This window comes from Lontra canadensis, unplaced genomic scaffold, assembly GCF_010015895.1.
Source record: "Lontra canadensis isolate GAN:19392208 unplaced genomic scaffold, GSC_riverotter_1.0 scaffold66, whole genome shotgun sequence".
Lineage (NCBI taxonomy): Eukaryota > Metazoa > Chordata > Mammalia > Carnivora > Mustelidae > Lontra > Lontra canadensis.
Genome location: NW_022631060.1, coordinates 5082473 through 5107809, shown reverse-complemented (window position 1 = coordinate 5107809; position 25337 = coordinate 5082473). Strand labels below are relative to the sequence as shown.

The 25337-nt window shown below is 57.4% G+C and overlaps 1 protein-coding gene across 4 annotated transcripts; it reads right to left on the bottom strand.

The window, feature by feature from the left end:
- Positions 1-2448: 2448 nt before the first annotated feature.
- On the bottom strand, positions 2449-24278 carry FRMD8 (FERM domain containing 8). Of its 4 annotated transcripts, none has more exons than XM_032879450.1 (11): positions 24162-24278; positions 23767-23851; positions 21915-22094; positions 17940-18041; positions 17519-17577; positions 17235-17401; positions 15190-15414; positions 12955-13078; positions 11892-12035; positions 6112-6316; positions 2449-2759 (listed from the first exon to the last, which is right to left on the bottom strand). In XM_032879450.1, exons 2-11 carry the CDS (start codon positions 23849-23851, stop codon positions 2641-2643), a joined length of 1410 nt encoding a protein of 469 aa, XP_032735341.1. In that variant the 5' UTR covers positions 24162-24278; the 3' UTR covers positions 2449-2640. The 4 variants fall into 4 exon arrangements, with proteins under 4 accessions (XP_032735341.1, XP_032735342.1, XP_032735343.1 ...); XM_032879451.1 differs by having other exon boundaries at positions 21915-22082; XM_032879452.1 differs by having other exon boundaries at positions 21915-22079.
- Positions 24279-25337: the final 1059 nt, after the last annotated feature.

The following is a 25337-nucleotide window of genomic DNA, read 5'->3' as shown; positions in this document are numbered from 1 at the left end:
GTCAGCCCTGCCAGCTTCCAGACACAGGAGTTTGACGATGGTGAAGGGAGCTAAGACCTACGGAGTGCCTAGTTACAGTACTGGTTTTTTTTTTTTTTTTTTTTTTTTAAAGATTTTATTTATTGATGTGTCCGAGAGAGAGCGCCCGCGCACAAGCAGGGGGAGCAGCTGGAAGAACAGGCAGGGGAGAAGCAGGCTGCCTGCTGACCAAGGAGCCAGATGCGGGACTCGATCCCAGGATACCGGGATCATGACCCAAGCAGAGGGCAGCGGCTTAACCGACTGAGCCACCCAGGCGTCCCTAGTCACAGTACTATTACCAGTCCCATCTTAAAGGTCAAGTGGAGGCTCATGTACGTGCCCACGGTCGTGGCACCACTCTGCCCTTGCCAGACGGAGGACCCCCCCGCAGGAGGCATGACTAGGGGAGAGGCCTAGTCCCGGGACCTCGCTGCCACACAGACCCGTGGCTTGCTCCTTCGAGCTCCCAAATCGTTCACAGTGTGAACTGCAGACCCCAAATGGTATGCTTACCCCCAGGGCCAAAGCCCTTGCCTACCCACACTGGGATCTGTGGCAAACAAGCTGCCCTTGGCCAGGCCCGGGACACGAGGAGCCCTCAGCGTGGGCAGGAGAACCACCCCAACCCCCTGGGTTCGCTGGCCTCTTGGCTGAGGTGCTGCAGTCCAGACTGTTCCCAGGGCCCCCATTCCCGGTGTGAGGAGGACCGGGGCATCGGGGGGTCTGACAGGCCATGACTGTATGGCTTAGGCTCAGGGGACAGGGACAAAGGCTCCAGCCTGCCCACTGTCAGCTCCTTGTCCCCCTGCCTCCCTGCAGACCTCCCTGCTTGGTTCCCACCACGAACCCCCAATCCCCTCCTGGACCTTCTCAGCCTGGGAGTCCCTGACCGACCACGGAGACTGGAGAACGTCCCTCTGGGCTTTCCATCGAGCTCAGCTCGGCAGCCCACAGAGCTGAGTACCTTGATGAATATTTACTACAAAGCAAGCCAGCAGCCTGTAATTGCCTCCCAGGGTATAATTAACACACTAGTTTATTTCATAACGTAAGCCACCCAAAGTTTGCTGGAAATTTATTATTAAGAAGTCACATGATACAAAAGAACGAGAATATTCAAAGGGCACTTAGTAAAATACTGCTTTGTCCCAAAGGGCAGGCAGAAAAGGTCATGGCACACAAGGGATGCTCAGATAACAGTGGAGAGACTGAAGAGTGAAAACAAGTCATGTGTGCCCGCGCCCGCCCCCGCCAGCCGCCAGCCCAGCAGACAGATAAGCATTCACCTGGGTCTAAACATCGAGTGGGAAGAGAGAACCAGAGGGCTGGGCGCCAGGCGGGCTGGGCCGCTCCGGTCCAGTGACTCCAGGAAGGGGGATGAGATGGCCCCTGGGTGGGAAATTCCAAAAGGCTGGGGATGTCCATTTATTATAACAAATAACACAGTCCCTACTGCCGGAGGCAAGCCCACCTCGGAACATCTGAGTCGGCAGGCCAGTCTGCATTTCCTCTGCCAGAGCTCTCCACAGGGAGGGAGGGCAAAGCAGAGCCCAGTGCTCAGCGGAGCTGGGCCTGTGGAAAGTCTCAGAAGTGCTGGGAGGGCCATGGACCCACCATGGAGATGCAGAGGGGCTGGGCCCGCTCTCCTCTACCCCCTCTAGGCTGGCTCTTCTGGGAGAAGCCAGGAGGGTGAAGCGGGGGGAAAAGCTATGCCCAACACCACATCCAGCCTCCTTACAATCAATGTCCCTGGAAAGAGGAGACCAACTCGAGTGGTATGTCCCCACGCATAGGCCACCCCCGGGGTTGGGCAGATGGACACCTCGGCGCCATCTTGAGGGAGAGCAGGCAGCTCTGAGGTGGGTGGGGGTCTCCTCCTCAAGCTACCCCGGAGCTCCCAGGCTTCGTGGAACTGGAGCAGATGAAAAAAGAGCAAACACGGGACATCCACCTCTTGGCACTGTGTTGTCCCCAAAGGCTGGCAAAAAGGCACTTCCTTCCGGTCAGAATGTGTCCTGACCACAAGGCCTGAGTGAAGGGCACAGAGGGCTCCCGAGCCAGGCCCTGCCTGGCTCCCTCCAGCTCCAGCCAGCCAGAGACGGTCACCCTCTCTGCCTGCCTCCTTGCTGCCCCACAGAGCCATCCCCAGACATGCAGTGTGCGTGGAATGAGGCTGAAGGAATGCAGGGTGTGGTCACCAGAGTCCAGGGAAAAGACCAAAGACCCACACTGGACCTACAGGTCCCAAGTCCTATTCGGTGGCTCCCTGCCGTCAGCGCGGTCCCCGAGGACCGCAGAGCAGGGAACACTGTCCATCCTGAGAGGGCCACAAGGGCAAGTCCCTGGCTGGCAGGAGGCAGCCAGAGCCTCCTTGGATGGTCCTCAGACAGCCGTGGGGCAGAGTCCAGGGGTAGGGCAGGTGGGACCCTGCGGGGGTCCCCCCGCCAGCTGTGCGGGCCGCGCGCCCTCACAGGCAGAAGCCACTCCTTCCCTCCCGAGGGAGCCCCCGTGCCCCACACCAGAGCCGCAGCCCGGTCCTGCCCCTCTGGGAGACGAATGCTGGGCCAGGTCCAGGGGCAGCCTCACCCTGTGCCCTCCCCCTGCCCGGCGCCGCGGCCCTCAGCCCTGCTCCAGGCTGTCGCTGGGCTGCACCACGGTGTAGCTCCCCTGGCTGGTGGACAGCTGCCGGCTGAAGAAGGACGTGGTGCGCTTCGGCTTCACCCGCTTGATCTGCTGACCTGTCACGGGAAAAGGAGGACCGCGCTGAGGGAGGGCTTCCCGAGGTGCGGCGGTCCAGGCCCCCCGGCGGCGCCAGGGGCTGGCTCCTGCCAGAGCCCGTTCAGACGGAGCCCCGCTCGTTGGAGCCGCGAACCGTCGGAGCCGGGGGCCCTAGCTTGTCCAGCCGTGGGGCCGGCCTCCCGAATCACAGGCAAATCCAGGTTTGCACGCGCTGCTGGGCCAGCAACGCTGTCCCAGGGGCTTCTGCTCAAACTGGTTCAAGAACAGACCAAAGGAATACAACACCTACAGCACGGCCGGCCGGACGCACGCCTCAGTAAGTCAAAAAGTCTCACAAGTTCAAATTTCAGGCCAGGTGACAAGGTCAGCACCAACCGTCCTAAGTCATGTTGATCGCGCACCTTTGATAGGATGAGATCAAAATGGCACTTTACCTCTGGGACCTTCCTCCCCAGCCCACAACCCCTGCCTAAGTATGGGGAAAGCATCAGGCAAATTCCAGTCACGTGGCCTCCTATGCTATCCCGAGCCGTCTTCCTCCAAACGTTCAAGGTCACCAAAACCCAGGGAAATCTGAGAAACCCTCAAAGCCCAGCAGCGCCTACAGAGACCTGACGAGCAAATGTAGTGTGGCGTCCCGGCTGGGAGCCTGCCGCTGGAGAGGACATTAGGTTAAAGAGAAGGACTTTAGTTAATAACACTGTATCCACGTTCATTCACTGTAACACGTATACCACGTTAACGTAGATGTTAATTTTAAAAAACAACAGGGCGCCTGCGTGGCTCTGTGAGTTAAGCCTTTGCCTTCAGCTCAGGTCATGATCCCAGGGTCCTGGGATCGAGCGCTACGTTGGGCTCTCTGCTCAGTGGGAGGCCTGTTTCCCCCTCTCTCTGCCTGCCTCTCTGCCTACTTGTGATCTCTGTCAAATAAATTAGTAAAAACTTGAAAAAAAAATAAAACAACAAAAGAAAACAAGGCAACACAAATAAATGAACAATAATCCATGAAGAAAACAGGAATGGCCACGCACATGAAATTGGTCCAACCTCCCTAATATCCAAACACCGACCCGAACAAGTTCTTGCCGTGTGCTCAAGAGGGGCTGGATGGCTGGTGCGCGTGCCGTGGGACACCACAGCCCCGTTTCTAGGAATTTATCCCAAGGAAGCGGTTCAGATTCCCAGCACGGATTTATAGCTATGTTGTCTGCAGTGGCCAAAAACTGGAATTGTCATGTCCCACAACAGGGAGCCAGGTGACGCCTGCTAGCCACACCAAGGAAGACTACAATAGTAGAAAATGGTTATGTTACAGAAAAATTGTTTTTTCTGATTATAAAATGATATGCTTGGGGCGCCTGGGTGGCTCTATCAGCTAAGCATCTAGCATCTGACTTTGGCTCTGGTCATGATCTCAGGGTCCTGGGGCCGAGCCCCCTCCCCCTGCTCATGCCTTCTCTCTCAAATAAATAAAATACTTTATTTATTTTATTTTAGAAGATTTTATTTATTTGACAGAGATCACAAGCAGGCAGAGAGGCAGGCAGAGAGAGAGAGGAGGAAGCAGGCTCCCTGCCGAGCAGAGAGCCCGACGCGAGGCTTGATTCCAGGACCCCGAGATCATGACCTGAGCCGAAGGCAGAGGCTTTAACCCACTGAGCCACCCAGGCGCCCCTGTTTTTAAGATTTTATCTGTTGAGAGAGCATGAGTTGGGGTTGGAGGATAGGGAAGGGGTACCCCTCAAATAAATAAAATTTTTTTTAAAAAATGACATGCTTGTTGTCAAAAATGTAAATACTACAAAGAAACACAAAGTAAAAAATTGAAGTTACACAAATTTACCACTGTGGTGGGCGGGTCTCCTTCATCCTATACATGGATACACTCTGGCGTGGGGTGGTTGTGCTACCTAATTTTTATTACTTGGCCTTATTTTGTGAACATCTTGCTATTTTTAAAATTTTAAAAAAATTTTATTTACTTATTTGACAGAGAGAGAGATCACAAGTAGGCAGAGAGGCGGGCAGAGAGAGAGGGGGAATCAGGCTTCCTACTGAGCAGAGCCAGATGTGGGGCTCGATCCCAGGACTCTGAGATCATGACCTGAGCCAAAGGCAGAGGCTTAACCCACTGAGCCACCCATGCGTCCCCTGCGAATTATCTATTTTTAAAGATTTTCTTTCTCTCTTTCTTTCTTTCTTTTCCTTTCTTTCCTTTCTTCCTTTCTTTCAAGATTTGATTTCTAAGTAACCTCCACACCCAACATGGGGCTCAAACTCACAACTCCGACGTCAAAAGTTGCATGCTCTACTGACTGGATCAGCCAGGAGCCCCCTACATCTTGCTCCTTAAATCCAGGTCTTAGTTACTACATTTAAAACCTCCTTGGGGCAGGTGCCTGGGTGGCTCAGTGGGTTAAAAGCCTCTGCCTTCAGCTCAGGTCATGATCCCAGGGTCCTGGGATCGAGCCCCGCATCGGGCTCTCTGCTCAGTGGGAAGCCTGCTCCCTCCTCTCTCTCTGCCTGTCTCTCTGCCTATTTGTGATCTCTGTCAAATAAATAAATAAAATCTTAAAAAAAAACAAAAAAAACACCTCCTTGGGGCACCTGGGTGGCTCAGTTGTTAGGTGTCTGCCTTCGGCTCAGGTCATGGTGCCAGGGTCCTGGGATCGAGCCCCGCATCGGGCTCCCTGCTCCATGAGAAGCCTGTTCTCCCTCTCCCACTCCCCCTGCTTGTGTTCCCTCTCTTGCTGTGTCTTTCTCTGTCAAAAAAATAAAATCTTAAAAAAATAAATAAATAAAAGCTTCTTATTTTGGAATAATTCTGGATTTATCAAGAAGGCCCAGAGATGAGAATATGAAGCGTTCCTAGATGCCCTCCTCCAGCTTCTCTCGGTGCTGGCTGGCTCCCTCTGTTACCGCCGCATATTTGCCAAAATTAAAAAATGAACCGCGCTGCCACACAGTAGACTGGATGACAGGCTTCTGGATGTCAACAGTTCTTCCACAAATGTGTCTGCTCCATGCCCCACTCCAGGGCCCGGTCTGAGACACCGCCCGTGTACCCGCTGCCCTGACTCCACCGGATGTGGCCCCGCTGCTTCTGTACCCACACCTCAAGTAACGGACATGGGGAGTTTCCAGTGTGTCCTGTTCGGACACAGCCGCGGGGTACACATCTGTGGACACAGCATTGACTGGGACAGAAAAGGACCACCCCCCGCCAGGGCCCCAGAGCTCACGAGACACGACCCTCCCCTGGCTTCGCCCCCTGCCCCCAATTAGGTCCCTGCCAGCTGGACCCCCGATGCACAGTCCCCGGGGCTCCCCGTGGCGTGCGCGCGTGCTCACCTTCCTCCACGTAGTCGATGGTGGAGAGATGCTGGAGGCGGCTGCTCACCACGCTGCCCTGCCTGCGCAGAGGGGGGCGCTGAGCGGGGGGCGGTGGGGAGCCCGCAGCCGAGGGGGCACCAGACACGTTCTCCGGGGGGGCGGCGGGCTCTGAAGTCTGGTTCAGCTCAATGCAGTACTCGATGAGGCTGCTCATCAGCTCGGCCTGGGGACGAGAGAGGGGCCACCTGAGGTCTCCCCGAGACCCAGCCTTTCCATACTCTGTGGGGCGAGACAGATCCCCCCACTTCTGCTGGGGGGTGGGGGGGCAGACAGGAAACAACCACCACTTACACCAGAAAGGCAGGGGAAGGGGGGAGTCAGGTGCCTGTGGGCCGGGGGACAGGGCAGTCCTGATGGATGTCAGTCCTGGGGGAGGAGCAGGGGTCCCCGTCTCAGCTCTGGGAGGCGGGGTAGGTGAGAAAGAGCTTTCTAGGCAGAAGGCCCAGGCCAGGAAGGCCAAGCACCCCAGGCTGCTGCGGTCGGACTGGAGGGGGAAGGGAGCTCAGCAGTAACGGGAGGGTGAGGAAGGGAGGCAGAGGGCCCAGGCAGGGCTTTCTGAGTTGTAGGAACGGAGGAGACTTGTCCGAGAGAAGAACCTGCAGGCCTACAAGGAAGGGGGTGGTCCGACCATGAGGTACGGGTGGGTGGCTCCCTCCGGCCCCTTCCTCAACAACGCTACCTTCTCAATAAACCTGACATGTAACACTTGTTGCCAGAAAAGGGGAGGTGAACGGATGTCAGTGAGCACGGTCTGGACACCACGTGATGGGGACCCCAGGGGTTGGATGGATCCAGAGACAGAAAGCGGTCAGTGGTGGCGTCCCTGAGTTACTGAGCACCCACCCCGTGCTGGTGCGGCGACAGACCATGGGGTACAGCAGCGACCAAGGCGGATCCATACCCCCAAGAAAGGGACCCACAGGAGGAGCATGGTCAGCGGCCAGGGGGAGAGCCCCACGGGGACAAAGAAGTGGCTGGTACCTGCCCCTGTCCAGTGCAGTCCAAGGCCTCCCTGAAGGAACACAACCCAGCCAGCACCCGTTCCCCACAGCTGCCTCCTTTTGTCACCGAGAGACCCCACACGCAGGGTGGGCAGTGGGCTGGAGAACAGGAGGGCAGCCAGCAGGGACAGAGGCCCCAGGCTGTAAGCCAAACAGGGAGCCCTCTAAGGCCCCTGGGACAAAGCCTCAATCACAGCACGGCGCTCCCTGAGGTACAGGGAGCCCACCATTAAAACTACACCACGTGTGACAAAATTAATATTCATCCGAGATAAAGCTTGGCAAACCAGGAACACAAGGGAACTTCCTCTACCTGATGATGGTGTCTCTCAAAAACCTGCAGCCAATATACTAAGAGCAAGAATGAATGTAATTCCTTCCGAGGTCAGGAGCACATCCAGATGTCTGCCCACACCTGCTCAGCACAGTGTTAGAAGTCCAAGAGAGTGCAATCAGGCCAGACACAGGCACACAGACTGGAAAGCCAGAACACGACCGTCCCTGTTCACTGATGACACAACTGTCTACAGAGAAAACCCCAAAGAATCTGCAGCAAAACTGTTAGAATCAGTGAGTGAGTTTAACAAAGTGACAGGACATATGTATGTAGGTAACAAAATCAGCTGCATGTCTACATATCACAATGAACAACTGAAAATTGAAATGAAAAGTCACGGTGTTCCTCGCTTCCACTTCTTCCTGTTGTCTAGCATGTAGATGTGATGGCTGGAGTTGAAGTAGCTATCCTGGACCATGAGGTGAATTTTTTTTTTTTTTTTTAAGATTTTATTTATTTGACAGAGAGAGACAGCCAGAGAGGGAACACAAGCAGGGGGGTGGGAGAGGGAGAAGCAGGCTTGCCCCAGAACTGGGATCCCGACGTGAGTTCAATCCTATGACCCTGGGATCATATGACCTGAGCTGAAAGCAGACTCTTCAACGACTGAGCCACCCAGGCACCCCCATGAGGTGAATTTAAGAGTAAGAGAATATGCATTGCCGGCAATAAGATTAAAGGAATGAGGTCACAATAACAGATCTGGACTAGACTGCCTACCCATAATGTTATGTGAGAGAAGAATACAGTTTTATGTCACTAAAAAATAAATAAAAATAAATTTTAAAAAGTGCCATCTATGGTAGCACCACAAAGAGAAAGAAAGCAAAGCAAAGCAATACTTAGGGGTAAGTAAAATAGAAGACATTCAGTATCTGTATGCTGACAACTATAAAATGTTAGTGAAAAAAATCAAAGACAAATGGAGACACACAAATCAATGGCCTAGAAGACTTACGATGTCAGCTGTCTCCAAATTAATCTACAGATTCAAAGTAATCTTAATCTAAATCCTGGGAGGCTTTTTCGGGGAAGGGTAAAAATCAAGACGTTTATCCTAAAATTTAAATGGAAATGCAAAGGAATGAGAATAGTCAAAAACAATTTGAAAAAGAACAAAGTTCTGGAAATCATACTACCTGATTTCAAGACTTACTATGAAGTTTCAGTGATCAATACAGTAGCATTAGGGAAAAATAAACACAGAGATCAAGGGCACAGAACAGATAGTCCAGAGACAGACCCACACACCTCAGCCAACTGAACTGCAACAGAGACACAAGGGCGATTCAATGAAGAGAGAGTAGTCTTTTCAACAAATAACACTGGAACAGAAAGAAAAAAGAGAGAGAATCTTGAACTACATATCACACTTCACGTAGAAAAGCAACTTGAAATGGACCACAGACTTAAAATTATAAAGCATCTAGTTTCTGAAATTTTATTCAGAATTATGGGGGCATCAGTTAAGCGTCTGCCTTCAGCTCAGTTAATGATCTCCAGATCCTAGGATCGAGCCCCATGTCAGGCTTCTTGCTCAGTAGGGAGTTTGCTTTTCTCGCTCTCTCTGCCTCTGCCCCTCCCCACCGCTTGTGCACCACGTGCACACGCGCGCGCTCTCTCTCTCAAATAAATAAAATCTTTTTATTTATTAAGTATTCATAGTATAAATTAATATTAATATTTTTAAATATTTGTAATAGTACTGTATTATTCTTATTAATTTAAAAGATCCTTTTATCTTATTTAAAAGATTTTACTTATTTATTAGAGAGACAAAGTGAGCGCATGAGAGAACACAAGCCGGAGGAGAGGGAGAGGGAAAAGCAGGCTCCCTACTGAGCAGGGAGCCCAACACAGGGCTTAATCCCAGGACCCCAGGATCACGACCTGAGCTGGAGGCAGACACTTAACCAACTGAGCCACCCAGGTGCCCCAAATCTTTTTTTTTTTAAGATTTTATTTATTTATTTGACAGAGCTTGAGAGAGCGAGAGCACAAGCAGGGGGAGCAGCAGAGGCAGAGGGAGAAGCAGGCTCCCTACTGAGCAGGGAGCCGGATGCAGGACTGGACCCCAGGACCCTGGGATCACGACCTGAGCCAAAAGCAGAGTAACCGACTGAGGCACCCAGCTGCCCATAAATAAAATAAAAAAAATTAAAAAAAAAGAATTCAAAAACTTCTAGAAGAAAACACAGAGTATCTTTGTGACTTGGGGTTAGGCAAAGGCTTCCGAGGAAGCCAAAAGCACAAACCCTAAGAGGAAAAAAACAACAACTGATAAAATGGACTCCATCAAAATTAAAAACATCTCTTCAAAAAAATTAAGAAAATGAAAAGTCGAATCGCAGACTGAAAGATTTGCAAAACGTATCTGATAAAGGATGCCAGGTACAGAATGAACGCTCCCAACTCGGGAAGAAAAGCACCCAGTGAAAACGGCCCGGTGCCCTGAGCAGACGCTCTGCCAAAGACGATGTCTGGACGGTGAATAAGCACACGGAAAGGTGCTCGACATCATGGGTCACGAGGACAAGGGCATGGAAGTGGCCGTGGCAGGTCACCTCCTGGCATCTGTGGGACTGGCAGACCGGACTGGCACAGACCACGTGCTGGGCAAGGGTGCGGAGCACCTGGAGCTGCTGCGGTTGGGGTGGGGGGGAAATGCCAACAAAAGCCGTGCAGACACTGGGGGGCGATGCAAGTAACCCCAATAAAAAACTGACAAAAGGTGTGAACAGACACGTCGCGGCTGGGAAGATATTAGCAAATCCGCTCTTCTCCGCCCGACTGTGCCGGTGCCACAGGCACGTTAATGCATCAGAACAGACTCTTAACGTGGCTGTAAATTACACCTCAATGAAACGGACTGAAAAGTAAAGGACAAAAACATAAGGAGATGGCACGACTCTCCCTCCAGAGCGGCTACAACGGGCCAGGCTGGGGAGCGGACACGGGGCAGGGGACAGCTGGCCGTGTCTGCCCCATCGAGCACGTGCTGACCTGCTGGCCCGGCCCTTCCGCTCCCGGGTGTCCACCCGCTCGCGCGCACCCAGGACACGCGTGACCGTGATCGTGGCAGCACTGCTGGCAACGGTCCCACACCAGAAACCCAAGCGTCCCTCAGTGATGGGATGCGAGAGTGGTCAACTGGATGCTGGCACACCAGAGAGCGCCTCGAAAGGTGGAGCCGCTGCTACCTGCGGCGAGGACGGAGCAGATAGAAGAGCACACACTGCGGCTAGAACCTGCTGCTAAAAGGTTCAAACCAGGTGGAACACCTCAAGAGTGAAACAAGGATGTTTCAGGATGGGGTGTCCCTTGGGGGGAGGGGGCTCAAGAGGTTTCCAGGGTCCTGGTTCTATTTTGCAACCTGAAAGGTGTTACATGGGTTTATTTTGGGAAAACCTGATTTGGGAGACTTAGGATTTGGCCACTTGTCTCTATGTATAATTCAATAAAACATTTACTTTTAAAAAGGGATCTAGGGCACCTGGGTGGCTTGGTTAATTGTCTGCCTTTGACTCAGGTCATGATCTCAGGGTCCTGGGATCGGGCCCCGCATGGGGCTCCCAGCTCAGTGGGGAGCCTGCTTCTCCCTCTCCCTTACCACCCTGCTCATTCCTTCTCTCTCAAATAAATAAATTAAATATTAAAAATAAAAATAAAAAAGAGGTCTAGCCTAGTGATGTAGAAGTTAAGGAGTCATCAGCAGAAAGGTGGGACCAGCCGAGGATCAGAGCTGTGAGAGGGAAGAGCTCAGGGACGCTAGGGCAGTGGGTCACAGGAGCCATGGCAGGGGACAGGAGGGTCCAAGAGCTCATGGTCAAGCTGAGAGGGGATGGAGGACAGAGGCGTGTGCACTCTGGCAAAGCAGGGGCCACTGGGCTTATGGCTGGGAGGTGCAGGGGTACGGACTGGCTGCAGACGGGTGCCGAGGGGGAGAGGAGGGTCCAGAGACCCCAGATGGCGGCTGGGGCGGAGGTGTGTTTTCGGGGACAGGAGTCCCGACCCATGTCAGTGCCGAGACGAAAGGACGAAGTGTGGGAGAGAGGCTGTGCCATGAACGGGGCTGGGAGCAGGAGGGACAGGGGTGAGGGTTGGGTGAGTGGAGTGAAACACAGGCACGGTGGGGCCTTCGCCCTGCCATGCCCGCTCCTCCTCCCAACTCCCAGGGGGCCTTGAGGACAGGGAGCCAGTGCAAGCTGGTCACATAGCACCGGGAAGCCCAGGCCTTCTGACTCTCAGCGGTGGCCCCAGCTCAGCGGATGTCAGCTCCCCGGGTCCCCAGGCCCTCAGCAGCCGGCTCACCCCCGTGGGCCAGCCTGGAGCCTCCAACAGTCTGGGGTGCCCTGAGCCCCGGCCACCCAACCCCTACCCGTGCAGGCGATACCCTCTACCTGCTTGGAGTAGATCTTGAGCAGCTTGTTGACGGGTGTGCCCTCGTTGTCCCCATCGAACTCCAGCCACAGGACAGACTCCTCCTCCTCGGGGGACGTGTGGTCCCAGGACAGCTCCTGGAAGCGCAGGCCCAGCAGGACGTGCTGCCCAGAGGGAGACGCAGGGCTTGGATTCAGATGAGCAGAATCCCCTCCTCTCCCCATCCTGCTCAGGGGCCACCAGGAGGGGACAACCGGCCAGGCTATTTACCTCCGAGGCTGACTCTAAATTCCTATATGAGTTTCTCGAGGTGCCCCTGCTCTCATCAGACCCTCACGGGGTAGGGCGATTGCGGTTTGGGGAGGCCTAACCCACAGCACTTCTCATCCATGGGCCAAGGCCAAGCCCAGGGACAGCTGGGAGGGTCAAGTGCAGGAAGATGTGGGTGGGAGGGGCGACCTTTTCCAGGAGCCCAGCTGGGTAGCATCTCAGCAGGAGGCCGAGCTGGGCTCTGGGCCCAGCACCAGCATAGGGAGGTGCTGGGGTCCCATTCTGGAGACAAGCAGCAGTCACCCCACACCTTCCTGCTGGTTTGGAGAGACTCCTGCCTGAGTACAAAGAAATCACCCCACGGGGTGGGATGCTGACACGACCTATGCAGGGAACCAAGAGACAGCCTATGCCAAACACGGAGGATGGGGGTGGCGGGGAGAAGCGGAACTCAGGAGAGCTTCTGGTCCTGAGGTTTTTCTGGAAAACCCAAACTAGTCTCCAGCCACTGGTCCAACAGAGCGGCCAGACCATGCCGGACTCCCTCCACTCAGAGGTTTAACCCAAGCCGCAGCCTCCCCCTGCCCGCTCGCCAGAGAGGCTGATCTAGAGCAGACCCCAAGGAAGCTCCCGGATGCCCCCAAAAGCCCCAGGTACATCGGAAGACAGGAGGCCAGACCAGCCATCCAGTCTGCCTCCAGGCCAACCATGGGCCCAGGGGAACCGCGAAGGCCTGGGTAAGGGCCCCACTCCCTCTCCAGGGAGGCCCCGTGCCCCCCAACCCAGTTCCCACCCTGGGTGAGCTAGAGGTACCTTCTCCCTGCTGTCAATGACGTGCACGCCCTCCAGGCTGATGGCCACGTCCACTGGTTTCCGCCCGCCCCGGTGCAAAAAGCCCTGGGCCGGCTTGTCAACCTCACCGTGGAAGAAGGCGCACCTGGGGAGGGGAACCGCTGTTAGCCTGTCACCTCAGGCACCAGGAAAAGACAGTCCAGGGTCTGGGCTCTGCTGCCATGGTCCTCTGGCCAGGCCCACGTCCCGGGCACATGAGATGTTTAAGCTGTTTTGGTAACTGAAGTTTCAGCGGGAGGGAGGCTTCCTGGAGGTGGCGGCATCGTTGCTGGTCATGCAGGATGGAAAGGTGCGAATGGGCAGGGGAGGAACTGCGGGGCACAGGGGAGGGTGCGCACCGCAGGCAGAAGGAAGAGCGTGAATGTGGATGTGGAGTAGCCAGTTATGTCCGCGGAACGGCCAGGAGCCCCGGGACTCGGGCTGAGGCTGCAGGAGGCGGCCAGGCCATGGTAGGGTGGGGAGAGCCCTGCAGCCTACTGTCAGGCCAAGACCCTTCAGCAGCAGTGGGGTCCGGCTGCACCGCTGTGGGGGGCCCATGAGGGGACAGCGGCCACCCCGGGAGGCCTTGGGGCTCGACACTGGGAAGGGTACGGTGTAGGAGCCCTGACATACCATCTCACCGAGCTGCCGCCCTCTCCCCGGTTCTGTCATGTCCTTCACCCTCCCATGGCTGCCTGGCCCGTTGCCCCCTTGCACCAGGCTCAGCCAGAGCCCTCGCCGAGTCTCGCCGTCTGACTGCCTGCACCCCTGCACCGAGGCGGGCCTGGACACAAGCACGTGCCGCCTCTGATTCCCCTGAAGAGCCTCACTCCTGTCCCTGCTCCTGCAAGACCTCGACAAGGTCCCCAGATGGCCGAGATGCCGACTTCACAGATCACCGAACTGGCCCAGAGCAGCCGCCTGCCTGCCCTCGTCTACCCGACTCTCACCCGCCATCGCTGTCTGTACACACGCATTTCCCCCGCCAGACAAACCAAAGACCTCCTCTCCCACTCCAGCCACAAACGCTGTATCTCTTGCCTCCGTTCCGTGGCGCTGCCCCCTGAAGGCGCTGGTCACACTCGCTGTCTCTGGTCTGTTCTCCTTCTTCCTCCAGCCCTGCTACCCCGTGATGCTGGAGCCAAGGGCCACTATCAGCCGCACAGGGGATGTTGAACTTGACAGGGAAGCAGCAGCACGGGACGCCGGGTCACTTCCTCCTGCCCTGCCATTCCCCTTGGCCTGGCTTACAGACACCCGCCTGCCCGCCTCGCTGGCCTGGGACCTCCTTGTGCCTGGTTCACACCCACCTCCTCGGTCAAATCCTGGGGCTCTGGGTTTAAAGCACCCAGATGCTGATACCCAGCAATTATGACCCGACTCTAGACTCAGAAACCTAACGTCCGCTCAGAATGGCCACCGAGTACATAGCGAGCATCTCCAGATCAACACAGCCACAGCCAAACCCGCGACCTTCCCCAGCCTGTGCCCTGGCCCGGGCCATTTCAGCTGGCGACACCATCCTCTAGTTGCACAAACTAGACCCCCTGGAGTCCCGTCTCCTTGTCTTCGTTTGTTCCACACGTCTGTCCAGCAAATTCTGCCTACTCTGCCCGCAGCGTTTTTGGCACCTGACCGTGTCTCCCCGCCGACGTCCCCACCGCCTGGCCTGAGCCGCAGCTCCCTAGCGGAGCACTGTCACGCTGTCCTCACCGGTCACCCGGCTGTGGCCCCTGCCATCCTGTAGTCTGTTCCTACCTCTGCTGCCGTCTCCTGTCCCACCGGAACGTCAGCCTCACCAGACACGGGCCAGGCCTCTCTGCTACTGAGTTACTGGTAGCGCCGAGAAGGCCACCAGTAGGTACACGAAAGCCACCGAGCCACTGTGGACAGCGTGAGGGCAGAACTGGCTCAACGGAAGGTCAGCAGGTCTGCCCACCCTGCGGCTGTGGCAGGTGGAGGCAGAGGACCTGTCTGGGGACTGGCCTGCGACGGGAGCGAGGGGAGGACAGGCGTCCAGCTTGTTACCCGTGGTGCCCAAGGTGCTGGCATGAAGACACACCTCACGTGACAACAGAGGTTGGATGGCACAGGGACAGGCACCCTGGCAGGCTGTGCTGGCCCAGGCCAAGAGAGCATGCTGGGCTGTCAAGGGAAGGGGACAGCAGAAGCCCAGGGCTGCGGTGGCCTGTGACGATGTGAGAGGGAGTCGCTCACCCATAAAAGGGCAGCTCGTGGCTCTTGAGGAGGTAAGCGCGGTAGTGGGGGCTCAGGGAGGCCCCGTGCTCGCCATCACTGCCGGCCGCTTCCTTCACTTGGCAGTAGGCGCTCAGCAGTCCCTGCTCGCCTGTGCCCGCCTTGGCCCCTCGGCCCCGGAGGGCAGCAAAGAGCCCGTGGCCCCGCTTGCAGAGGTGGGCGGGGAGGAAGGAGTCCAGCTTCTCCCTGCAGAGGAAGGAAGATGGGCGCCCGGCATGAGGAGGGGCTCCGGGGCTGAGGGCCTCTGGGTGTGGCCTGCTCCTGGGCAAGGGCAAGCAAGGCCCGGGATCAGGACCGCCCCGGACCAGTACCTCGGCCCAGCAAGCACGCCTGGTGGGTGACTGGCCTAAAGGGAAGGCTGGGAGACCAAAAGGGGAGCTGCAACCAGCCCCCCTGCCCAGACAGCCTGTGGCTGGAGGACTTCAGCACAGTGTCTGGCCACTGAGTCAGGAAGGTTTAGATTTCTGAGTTAGTGGAACTTTGACAAAGAAAAAACCGTAAGGCAAGTGACCTACAGCTTTCCACGTATTTTCTGCCAAACACGGATATATTAAAAACAAAACCAAAACCCACCACCAACTCACAATCTGTCAGCACAGGTTTGAGAAGGAAAAGAGGTTTCCAGTAATGCAACCGTGAAGCAGGGAGCCTGGGGTAACCGCGCGGCTCCCAGGCAGGCGGTGCGGGTGGTGCGCTGGCCACGAGGCCGACTCAGCCGGAGCTCTGTCTTGGAGCAGCGAGCACCTTCTCAGAGGTTCTCCGTGGATCAAATAAGGATGCTAACCGCTACTTGCATGGAAGGGCACTGGCCTGGGCCTGGAACCGAGTGTCGCGGAAGATGCCATTCTCACCTCAAGAGGGGAGGGGGCTCTGCTGTGCCTTCTGGATGACCAAATGCCCCAGGCCACCGGCAAAGGCGGCTGGGCCGGAGGAAGGGTTGAGGTAGGGCGGTATGAGGAGGGGTGTCTAGGGGGCCATCACCCTTCTCGGGGCTCCCGGGAGCACTTTTGTTGCTTGTGCCCCCACATCCCTTCTTCCAGCAACAACTCTCACCTGTCATCTAGAAACCCAGCCTTCCCCACTCCCATCCACGGGTCTATGCAGGCTCAGGGCCTGCCCATCACCACCCTGGCCACAGTGTCCCCTTTGGGTGGACCTGAGGCTCAGCCAGGGGAAGAGGACGTCGGAGTGAGTCTGAGGAGTCTGGTGTGTGAGGGGACAGACCTCTCCTGCCAATACGTAATTGCTGTGGCTCCCTGGCCTGCCTGAGCGCGAGCCGGCCCTGAGTGCATGGGGCTGTGCCACGGGAACAAGGACAGGCATCTGGGGACCCAACCGGAGCCCACCACACCTGGACCACCTCTGGACCTTTCCGTTACTCAGGTTGACAAAGTCCCTCAAATAGACACACGTTGGGCTGCGTTGGCCATCAGGGGCAATAGCAGCAGACACGCCCCAGGGTTGGGCTTCCTCTGGCCACCAGCCCCTGCCTGGGAGCCCTCAGGCTCGGTGAGCAGGGTGGTCCGTGCAGGGCCCCGGCTGCCAGTCCCCCGGCATAGGGCCCTGTCTCTGCACATCACCTTCTCTAACACTGTTCCCTGCAGTGCTGGGGGTGGGGGGAGCCTAGGAGCAGACTGTGCTGAAGTTCCTCTCCACTGGGCTTATCTGTGACCCTCAGGATCATGGTTCACGGAGATCTGAGAGCGGCCTGGTCTGCTCCCAGGGCATCGTCAATTTGCACAGTAAGGAGTGTGGCTGAGGGAGGGGGAAGCGCAGAGCCAGTGTGCTGGTGTCTGAGGAATAGAGCCTCTTCCCTGGAGTTTGGGACGAAGCTGGCAAAGAGGCTCAGAGAGGTGGGGTGACTTGCCCAAGGCCACACAGTGTCAGGGCCAGCCCTAGGGCTGAGGTCTCCTGACTCCGGATCTTGGAAGATCACCTGGAAGTAGGGTTCCAGGGCAGCCCTCCCCGCCACGGGCCCCTGCCTCTTGGGTCACACTGGCCCTCACCTCAGGGCGCAGGCCGTGGGCTGGCCCGGCTGGTAGGGCCCGAGCTGCACGCGGCACACCAGGGCGCCCAGGGCCTCACAGTCCTCCACGTCGCACGGGTACCGTGCGGCCAGCACGTTGCCTTTGGCCTCCTCATAGAGCAGCCGCAGGACCTCCTCATCGTGGATCTGTGGGCCGGTGGGGTGGGGAGGGGCCGCTCAGCTGGGCCGCCGCACCCGTGTCCAGGGGTCTAGGGACACAGGGCCCCGGAGACGGGTGGTCCCACCTAGGGCTCACGGCCTCACCTGGAGCTCCCGCCACTTTGGGAAAAACACGTTCCTTCGGAACTGCAGGGAAGGCTCATCTAAGGAGAGAGGCTGGGGGTCACTGCCTGGCCCCCCGGTCCGGCCCAGCCCTCTCCCTGCACAGATCCAGTGCCGCCCTCCCGCACCATGACTGCCAGAACCTGAGGGCCGTCCCGAGAGTGGGACACCTGGCTTATCTCAACATGCTTGCTGTCACCCCACGCCACCCTCCTGGCTTCCCCCCAAGGAACCTGTAAAAGCTGGTAACTGAGGCCCAGGGGCCCGAGGGGCTGCCCTCCCCCCGCCCCTGGCAGAGCCTGGGCCTCCCTGCTCCCCGGGCCCGATCTCAGGCATCAAGGAGCCTCGGGTGCCCAGAGCGGCTGTGGCTGCCCGGGGAGGCCCAGGTGGGCCCAGCACTAACCTGCAGCCACGTCGTCGTCGGGCGCGTCAGTGAAGCGCAACAGCAACTCAGGCCACTGGCGGCCCAGCTTGTAGGGCCGGTGCCGGGGTTTCAGCTGCACCTCTGCGGAAGAGGGAGGAAGCGGCTCTTCTGTGCCTCCGTGCGGGACGACAGCCACCGGAGGACACAGCAACGTGGTGGTGGCAGTCGTGGTCAGTGGCTTTCTTTTGTTTTAAGATTTACCTACTATTTGAGTGACAGAGAGAGGGGGAAAGAGCCTGTGCGCGCACATGTAGGGGGTGCGGGGAGGGTCAGAGGGAGAGAGAGAATCTCAAGCAGATTGCCCACCACCACCACTTGCCACTGAGTACGGAGCCCGATGCGGGGCTCGATCTCACGACCTGAGCCGAAACCAAGTGTGGGTCACTCAACTGACTAAACCCCCCTGCCCCGGTGCCCCAGTCATGGCCAGCATTAACTGAGCAGGTAGAAGCTTCCAGAAGGACTTCAAGTAGATGACGTGCATCTGCCCTGTGGTAACACTATCCTCATTTCATGAGTAGGGAGAAATGAGGCTCAGAGAGGTTAAGTTACTTGTCCGAAGTCACACAAGGGAGAGAGGGTCAGGCTCCGGGCAGCGTCAGCCTCTGACCGTTCCCTCCAGCACCGAGGGTCAGCTGGAGCGGAGAGGCTATGGCTGACGGAAGGTGCCAGGGATGCAGGTACAGATGAACCTCCCTGGGCCATTAGGAAGCAGAACACAAAGCTGGTAACCAAGGCCCAGGGGGCCACCCTCCCTTGCCCCTGGCAGAGCCTGGGCTTCCCCCTCAGCAGGCCCCACGTCCAGCATCTCCCCCCCGAGCTCCAGATGTCCATTCCATGCCATCCAGCTCCCCAGCTCATCTCCTTCTCGTTCCCTCTCCCACTCTGCTCCTGTATTATAGGCCTCCCTTCAGTCACCTGAACCTTCCCAGTTCGTTGGTGCCTCAGGGCCTTTGCACTTGCTGTTCCTCCTGCCTCAGACTCTCTTCCCCCTAGACCCACATGTGGCTGGCTGGCTTAGGTCTTGGTTCTAGTGTCTCCTTCTCCAGACCCTTTACCAAGGCAGCCCCCCATCACCTTCCATGCCAAGTGCACACTGATTTGGTTAATTTTACGGTATTTACCACTATCTGATGTCAGCCCCCCTCACTGCCCCACTAGCCAGTGAATCCTCAGGTCACTTCAACAAGAGTGGCTCTGTCCCATTCACTGCTGTACCCCTGGCCCGCCACAGGCCCTCACGGAGGTGGGCAGAATGGCCAAGTGCACCGCTCACACTCAGCCCCTTGACTCTGGGCAGCCAGCTGGCCCAAGACTCAACGGTAACAAGAAAGGGCTTTCATCTCCTCTGCCAGTGACCATGGCCTTTGAGAAGTCAGAGGTCATTTCCAAGCTATCAGTGATGAATGAGCAAGGCTTCCAGAGGTCAAGGAGCAGGGAATGGCAACATCTATGCCATCACTGATTTCCCCTGCCTTCCAACCTCACTCTGACCCCTAGCTCCCCTCTTGACCCCCCAGCAGAGGGCCCAGTGCCTTATCCCACCAGCTTAAAGCCAAGAGTCCCCATCTCTGTTCTTTGGACTTCCATCTGGTCCCTGATGTTAACCCAAAACAATAGCCACAACCCCCACACTGGCCTCCCTCCTGCCCGCAGCCTCTCCCACCCACCCCTGCAATCAGCTTCCTCACACCCCTTTCTCCGTTTTTCCCATTCAGACTCCCCAGTGGCTCCTCAACCCTCATTTCCAACGTGGATCCTTGACCACACCCACATGTCCCCACCCCTGCCTCACCCCTCCCCAGAAGGGGCACTGGCCATGCACCCCCAGCAGCAGCATCCTCTCCCCTCCAGGAGAGGCTCCCTCTGCAACCCCACTGACCTGGTCACTCAGTGGGGCCGCCGTGGGCTCTCTGCCCAAGCCCCCAAGAGTCAGCGGCTAAACCAGGACCCGAGCTCCTGTACCAGACTTTAGACTGCGAGGATCCTGAGAGCGGGACACCTTTAGTCCTGCTCCCAGTGTCCCCAGCGCTTAGAGTGCCAGCCAGCGTGGTGGTGGTGGTGGTGGTGTGTGTGTGTGTGTGTGTGTGTCTGTGTGGTTCTACACATACTTGTGAAGTCAACAGGGTACTTGACCAGCTGGGACCCCTGAAGACACTGAGGAGGGGAGTGGACCCGGGACGACGGTGCCCTTCCTTCTGCCCATGGCCCAGCACTGACCCTGAACCCCAGCAGCTCAGAGCACTCCCAGGATCACAGCACGACACCGGCCCCACGGTTCCACATGTTTTCCGATGGGGCCTTCTCATCTGGAGACTTTCACCCAAAGGAAACTGATGGTCCCTGGAACCGGTTCCATACAGAGCGACGAGGGCAATAAGGACAAACTCCCCGAAAATCCAGCTTGCGGTGCGGCTCCAGCCAACAGCGCCCTGTCCCTGCCCTAGAGCCCTGGGCCATCTGTCACTGCTTACCCCACTGAGTCAGGGGCAGCCAAGGGCTCCGAGGGACCTGAGTCAGCGCTGAAATGGCCTCTCGGCCTTCCTGAAACCCAGCCTGGGAACCAAGTGGGCGCTGACTTCATGCCGGGGATCTCTAGCCACCCTCGTCCCCAACAGGGCGGTGGCCCAGAGTGACCCTGCTGGCCACACAGGCAGCCCATTCATGTTCTTGCGGGGTGGGGGGGAGCAGGAATGCGATGAGGAGGGAGTGGGGGCGGAGGAAGCAGGAGGAGTAGAAAAGAGGCCCAGCTGCGGGGACAGGGAGCCTGAGGCAGCACAGGGGCGAGCCACCCCCGGCTTCCCAAAGATACAAATCAAGGGGCCCACCGTTTGGGCCAAGACCTGGAGGCTGAGAAAGGGGCAGCTGAGCTGGGTGCGGAAGGGACAGAGAAGACGTGTCAGCAGGAAGAGGGTGGGTGAGAGCAGCAGCTGTACAGGAAGCTTCCATGGTGGGGGGGCACGGACAGGATGGAGACACATGGGAGGGGCATTCCCTCCCGCACTAGGCTGGGAGAGATCCTCCCTGTAGGGCAGAGGCACAAATCCCATTGGTCTCAAGAAAGAAGTAACCGCTCGGGGCCCTGAGGGACCAGTCACCCGCTTCTTGCCCCTGTTCCTCTACAAGAAAGGAGAGTATTTCAGCTCAGCAGACATGCCCGGCCCTGGCACCTCCTGGGGCATCCTCTCCTCTGACCCCCTTCCTGTGTGAACCAGCAGGCTGAAGGCCCTATTCGGAGGCCCCAGGGACCTCCCCTGCCCCCCACTCCTGCTCCACCCCACCCCCCCGCCTTGGGATGTCAGCCTGAAAGGCCGGGACACAGGTGGTCCTGGACCAGAAGCCAAGCAGGGCTGCAGAAAAGCCGGGTTCTTGCCTGTCCCGCCCTCCCCACCTATGGGGGTGGCTGCTTCCCGGACCAGGTCCCACCTTCCTCCCTGCCCTCAAGCAGAATTCAGTTCAAAGAGGCTGGCTGAGGGGGGCCAACCAGGCTTCCACTCTGATCTGATTCCTACTACTCACGGAAGCCATCACTCCAAACCGCACCTTCTTCATCTGCAGCACAGAGCAGGGCCATGAGGGTAAGGAGGGATTTCGCTCAAGAAATGACCACTCAGGCTGTGGCACAAACCACATGCTCCACGAACATGGATCCCTTCCCTCCCTGTCCCCTAGTCCTGCTCCGCCTGATGTCCCAGGCTCCAGCACCACGGAGGCTGAGGGCCAGGATTGACCCTTCCTCAGCCACCAGCAGAGAGAAAGAAGGGGGTGCACAGAAGAGCCAGGCGTCCTCTCAGGGCTCTGGGGCCTAAAAGTGTGGGCTAGCTGTAGGTCCCACCTAGGTCCCACCTTCTCCTGATGCACAGCGGCCGGAGGTTTCGGAAGCGGCCCCCTCCCCAGCCCCTGGTCACTGCCCTTCTGACCCTCCAGCCTGGGCTTCTCACTGTCAAGCCTTACCCAGCAGAGGGGACACAAGCCAGAGTGCAAAGACGTCCAGGGCGATGTCCGGGAGCTGCAGAACCTCACGGACAGCCCGGTGCAGCTCGTGGGCACTGAGCGAGGGCAGGTTGTCCGTGGCCAGGGGCAGCACTGTGTCATCCGCCAGGTACACCAGCACGTCAGCTGCTGCAACGGAGGCTAGGTGGGGTCAGCTGGGCCTGCTCCCTAGGCATGGAACCCCTCTATCCCTCACTGGGGCTGGAGGCCTCTTCCTGCATCTTTGGGGTGATCAAGGCTACACCCAGAGACACATCCCCAGCAGCCCCAAAGGACCCTGTGAAGAGTGCTGTTAAGACTTACTCCAGACCCTCAAACCACCCAGAAACCCTGCAACTCTGGCCCAGGAACCAACCTAGCCCCACCCTAACTCCCAAAGGTTCAAACGAAGGCTGGCCACTGCACTCCCACACACTTTCCTGGCAGCCCCAAGGACTCTGCTGGGCTTCTTTCTTGACAGAGAACATTCCACAGGTGGGGACTGAGGCAGAGACAGGCTGAACCCATCCTAAGATTATAGGAGCTGGCATATCAGGCTGGGAAGCAGGAGAGCTGCCAACCCACTGTTATCCTCAGGCGAGTGGCTGTCTCTCTCTGGCTCAGCCTCAGAATTGAGGATTCCTAAGGCTGCCCCGGGGTAAAGCAATTTCCAGGGCTCAGCTTCCATAGGATTCTTCATGCCTCAGGACTCAATACCATAGCCTTTCAGGACTGTCTAAAGAGGCCAGGAGAGGGGCGCCTGGGTGGCTCAGTGGGTTGAGCCTCTGCCTTCGGCTCAGGTCATGATCTCGGGGTCCTGGGATCGAGCCCCGCGTCGGGATCTCTGCTCAGCCGGAAGCCTGCTTCCCCCACCGACCCCGCCTGCTGCTCTGCCTACTTGTGATCTCTGTCAAATAAATACATAAAATCTTAAAAAAAAAAAAAAAAAAAAAAAGAGGCCAGGAGAAATACAGTCTAAAAAGTTGGGTTTTACTTGTGACAGCCCATAGCATTCTTATTCGGAAGCTGGTGCCAAAGGGAGACCCTTGGAAGAGCAGCCAGATTCAAATTCCCCATCCCTGGAGCTGAGGGACTGTGGGAGAGACGGAGCTTGGAGGCCTGTACACTGGGGTCACAGTCCTAGCCTGGGCCCTGGCTAGCAGGCTGACTTCAGCAATGTCAGTTGTCTCATCTGTAAAGCAGGGCGAACACCCCTCTCTCAAAGGATGGCTGTGGGTCAAATGGGGGTGAAGCCTATGAAAGGCAAAGGTGTAGTTTATCATTGACACAAGTGAAAGCGTATTTTGGATTTCCAGTCTGTTCTACCATAACCGCTATTTTCTTGACGGATCATAAAATCATCTCGAAGAGGCTGTGAGTCAGACTCACTTTTCAGGTAGGGACAACTGAGGCAGGACAGGCTCCAGGATCTAGTGACTTAATAACCTCTCTAGGGCCCAATTTCCTTCTTTATAAAATGAAAATAATGATCCCTGCTTTCAAACCGCTGTTTGCGAGAAAGAAATCAAAGAACCTGAACGCATCCCTTTCCATTCATGAGATTTTGTTTGAATTTCACAGCTCGGCAAGACTTGCTCCTTTTACAAATGAGAAACGGGAATTTCAAGAACAGAACCCACCTTGGCCAACAGCCTAGCGACAAAGCCCGGCAGCTCTGACTGTCTTCTATCACTTCTCCACACCTCCGTAGACCTTATTTGTTAATGAATACATAAAATTCTCTCTAATGAAAGAGATGACAAGCCAGGGCCACTTCCCCAGGGCTGGGGCCCCAGCTCCGTATAGATGAGAGGGGATGGGGACAGGGACCCACCTCGGGTTCCCACGGAGGACACGCTGCTACGATGGGACCGCTCAGCGGGGCCCGGCTGCCCAGCATTGCCTTCTGTTCCGTCCATCTGCAGAGAGAAAGAGAAAGAACGGTTACTTGGCGGTCCAGGGATTGAGGGTTGGGGAGCTCCTCAATCTCCCACTGAAAAAGGGCGGAGTCCCGGCTGATTTGCGAAGGTGAACAGCATTAGCTAGAGGCACCGGTGGGCAGAGCAGTGGGTCTTCAGCCCCCTAGAGGTCGAGGCTGGTGGGAGGGGTCAGGGCGCTGATGGTCAGGAGCGGGGTCGAAGCTCGGCCGGCCGGGATGCCGGCTCAGGGCACGGCGCCCTCCCTCCCACCAGGGGCGGGAACCCGCGCAGGGCGCCGCCGTAAACTCACCTCGCGGGGAGTCAGTGCCCGCCGCTTCAGCCCACGCTCCGGGTCTGAGCCCGACCCCCAGCTCTGGCTCCCGCCCCGAAGTGGGCGAGGACTCCGGGACGCGCTCCGGCACCAGCGCCCGGGGCTGCGACGCGGAAGCTCTGGCGGAGGAAGCGCGACGCGCACGACCCCGCCTTCCAATCCGCAGGAGCCAATGGGAGCCCGGGGCTGCGGCGCACGCGCCCTGCGCGGCACCCGCGCGCTCACTCCTCCCACCGGCGCGGGCAAGCCTGTGTGCCCCCGCCAGGTGGCTTCGCGGGTTTGCTCACGCCCGTGGTCAACAGGTGGCCGGCCTCCCACAGGGCTGCCCGCTGGCCCGTAACAAGGTGCAGCGAAGGTTCGAGGAAATCGAGAACGGGGACTCACTCGCGTGTGGTTTGTGGCCGGTCCCCTCACCGGTGAAAGGGAGATGCTTCCTGGGACTTGTCAGGGATCCCCCTCGTTTCGGGTAGTGGGTAGAGGTGGCTCAGGCAGCAGAGAGAAAGAGAAAGAACGGTTACTTGGCGGTCCTGGGCCATGACGGGTGATGGACTCTTTGCTGGGGTCAGAAGACTGGGTCCCTGGCCCGGCTCAGCCCGGACAAGCCCCTTCTCCGGGCCCCAGTTTCCTATCCTGTAAAATGAAGAAGTTGAACTCAACGACCTCCAGTGACTCTCCAATTATATGCTAGAAACTCAGGCCAAGCACACTTGATTTTCCAAGGAGCAGTCACATGAGTCCTCTCTATCTTAGTCTGGAGACCTTGAGCTGTTCCTAGTCTGGAAAGAGACAGACCGGAAAACCACCTATTCCAAGGTCACGTCACCAACATGTCCTGGCAACACCAGCATGTGTACGTGCTGCTTCCACCCCTGCTCCCTTTCTCTTGCAGCTGACTTGTTTGTGCCTATTCTTCTGTGTGCGGTCAGGAAGCGGCATGTATGCCTGATGTGTAGATCTCAGGGAGAAAAACAGGTCCATGGGGCACCTTCCTGAGCCAGAAGAACCAGAAGTCATTCTAGCCACAACAATGGGCTGGATGACCAGGGATGGGGGTGCAGAGCAAAAGGGGGAGTGGGCTCACTCTGCCCTCGTTCCCCGGCATTGGAAGGCAGCCCCATCTCCTAACCCAGCCCAAGTTTCCTTAGTATAAACAGC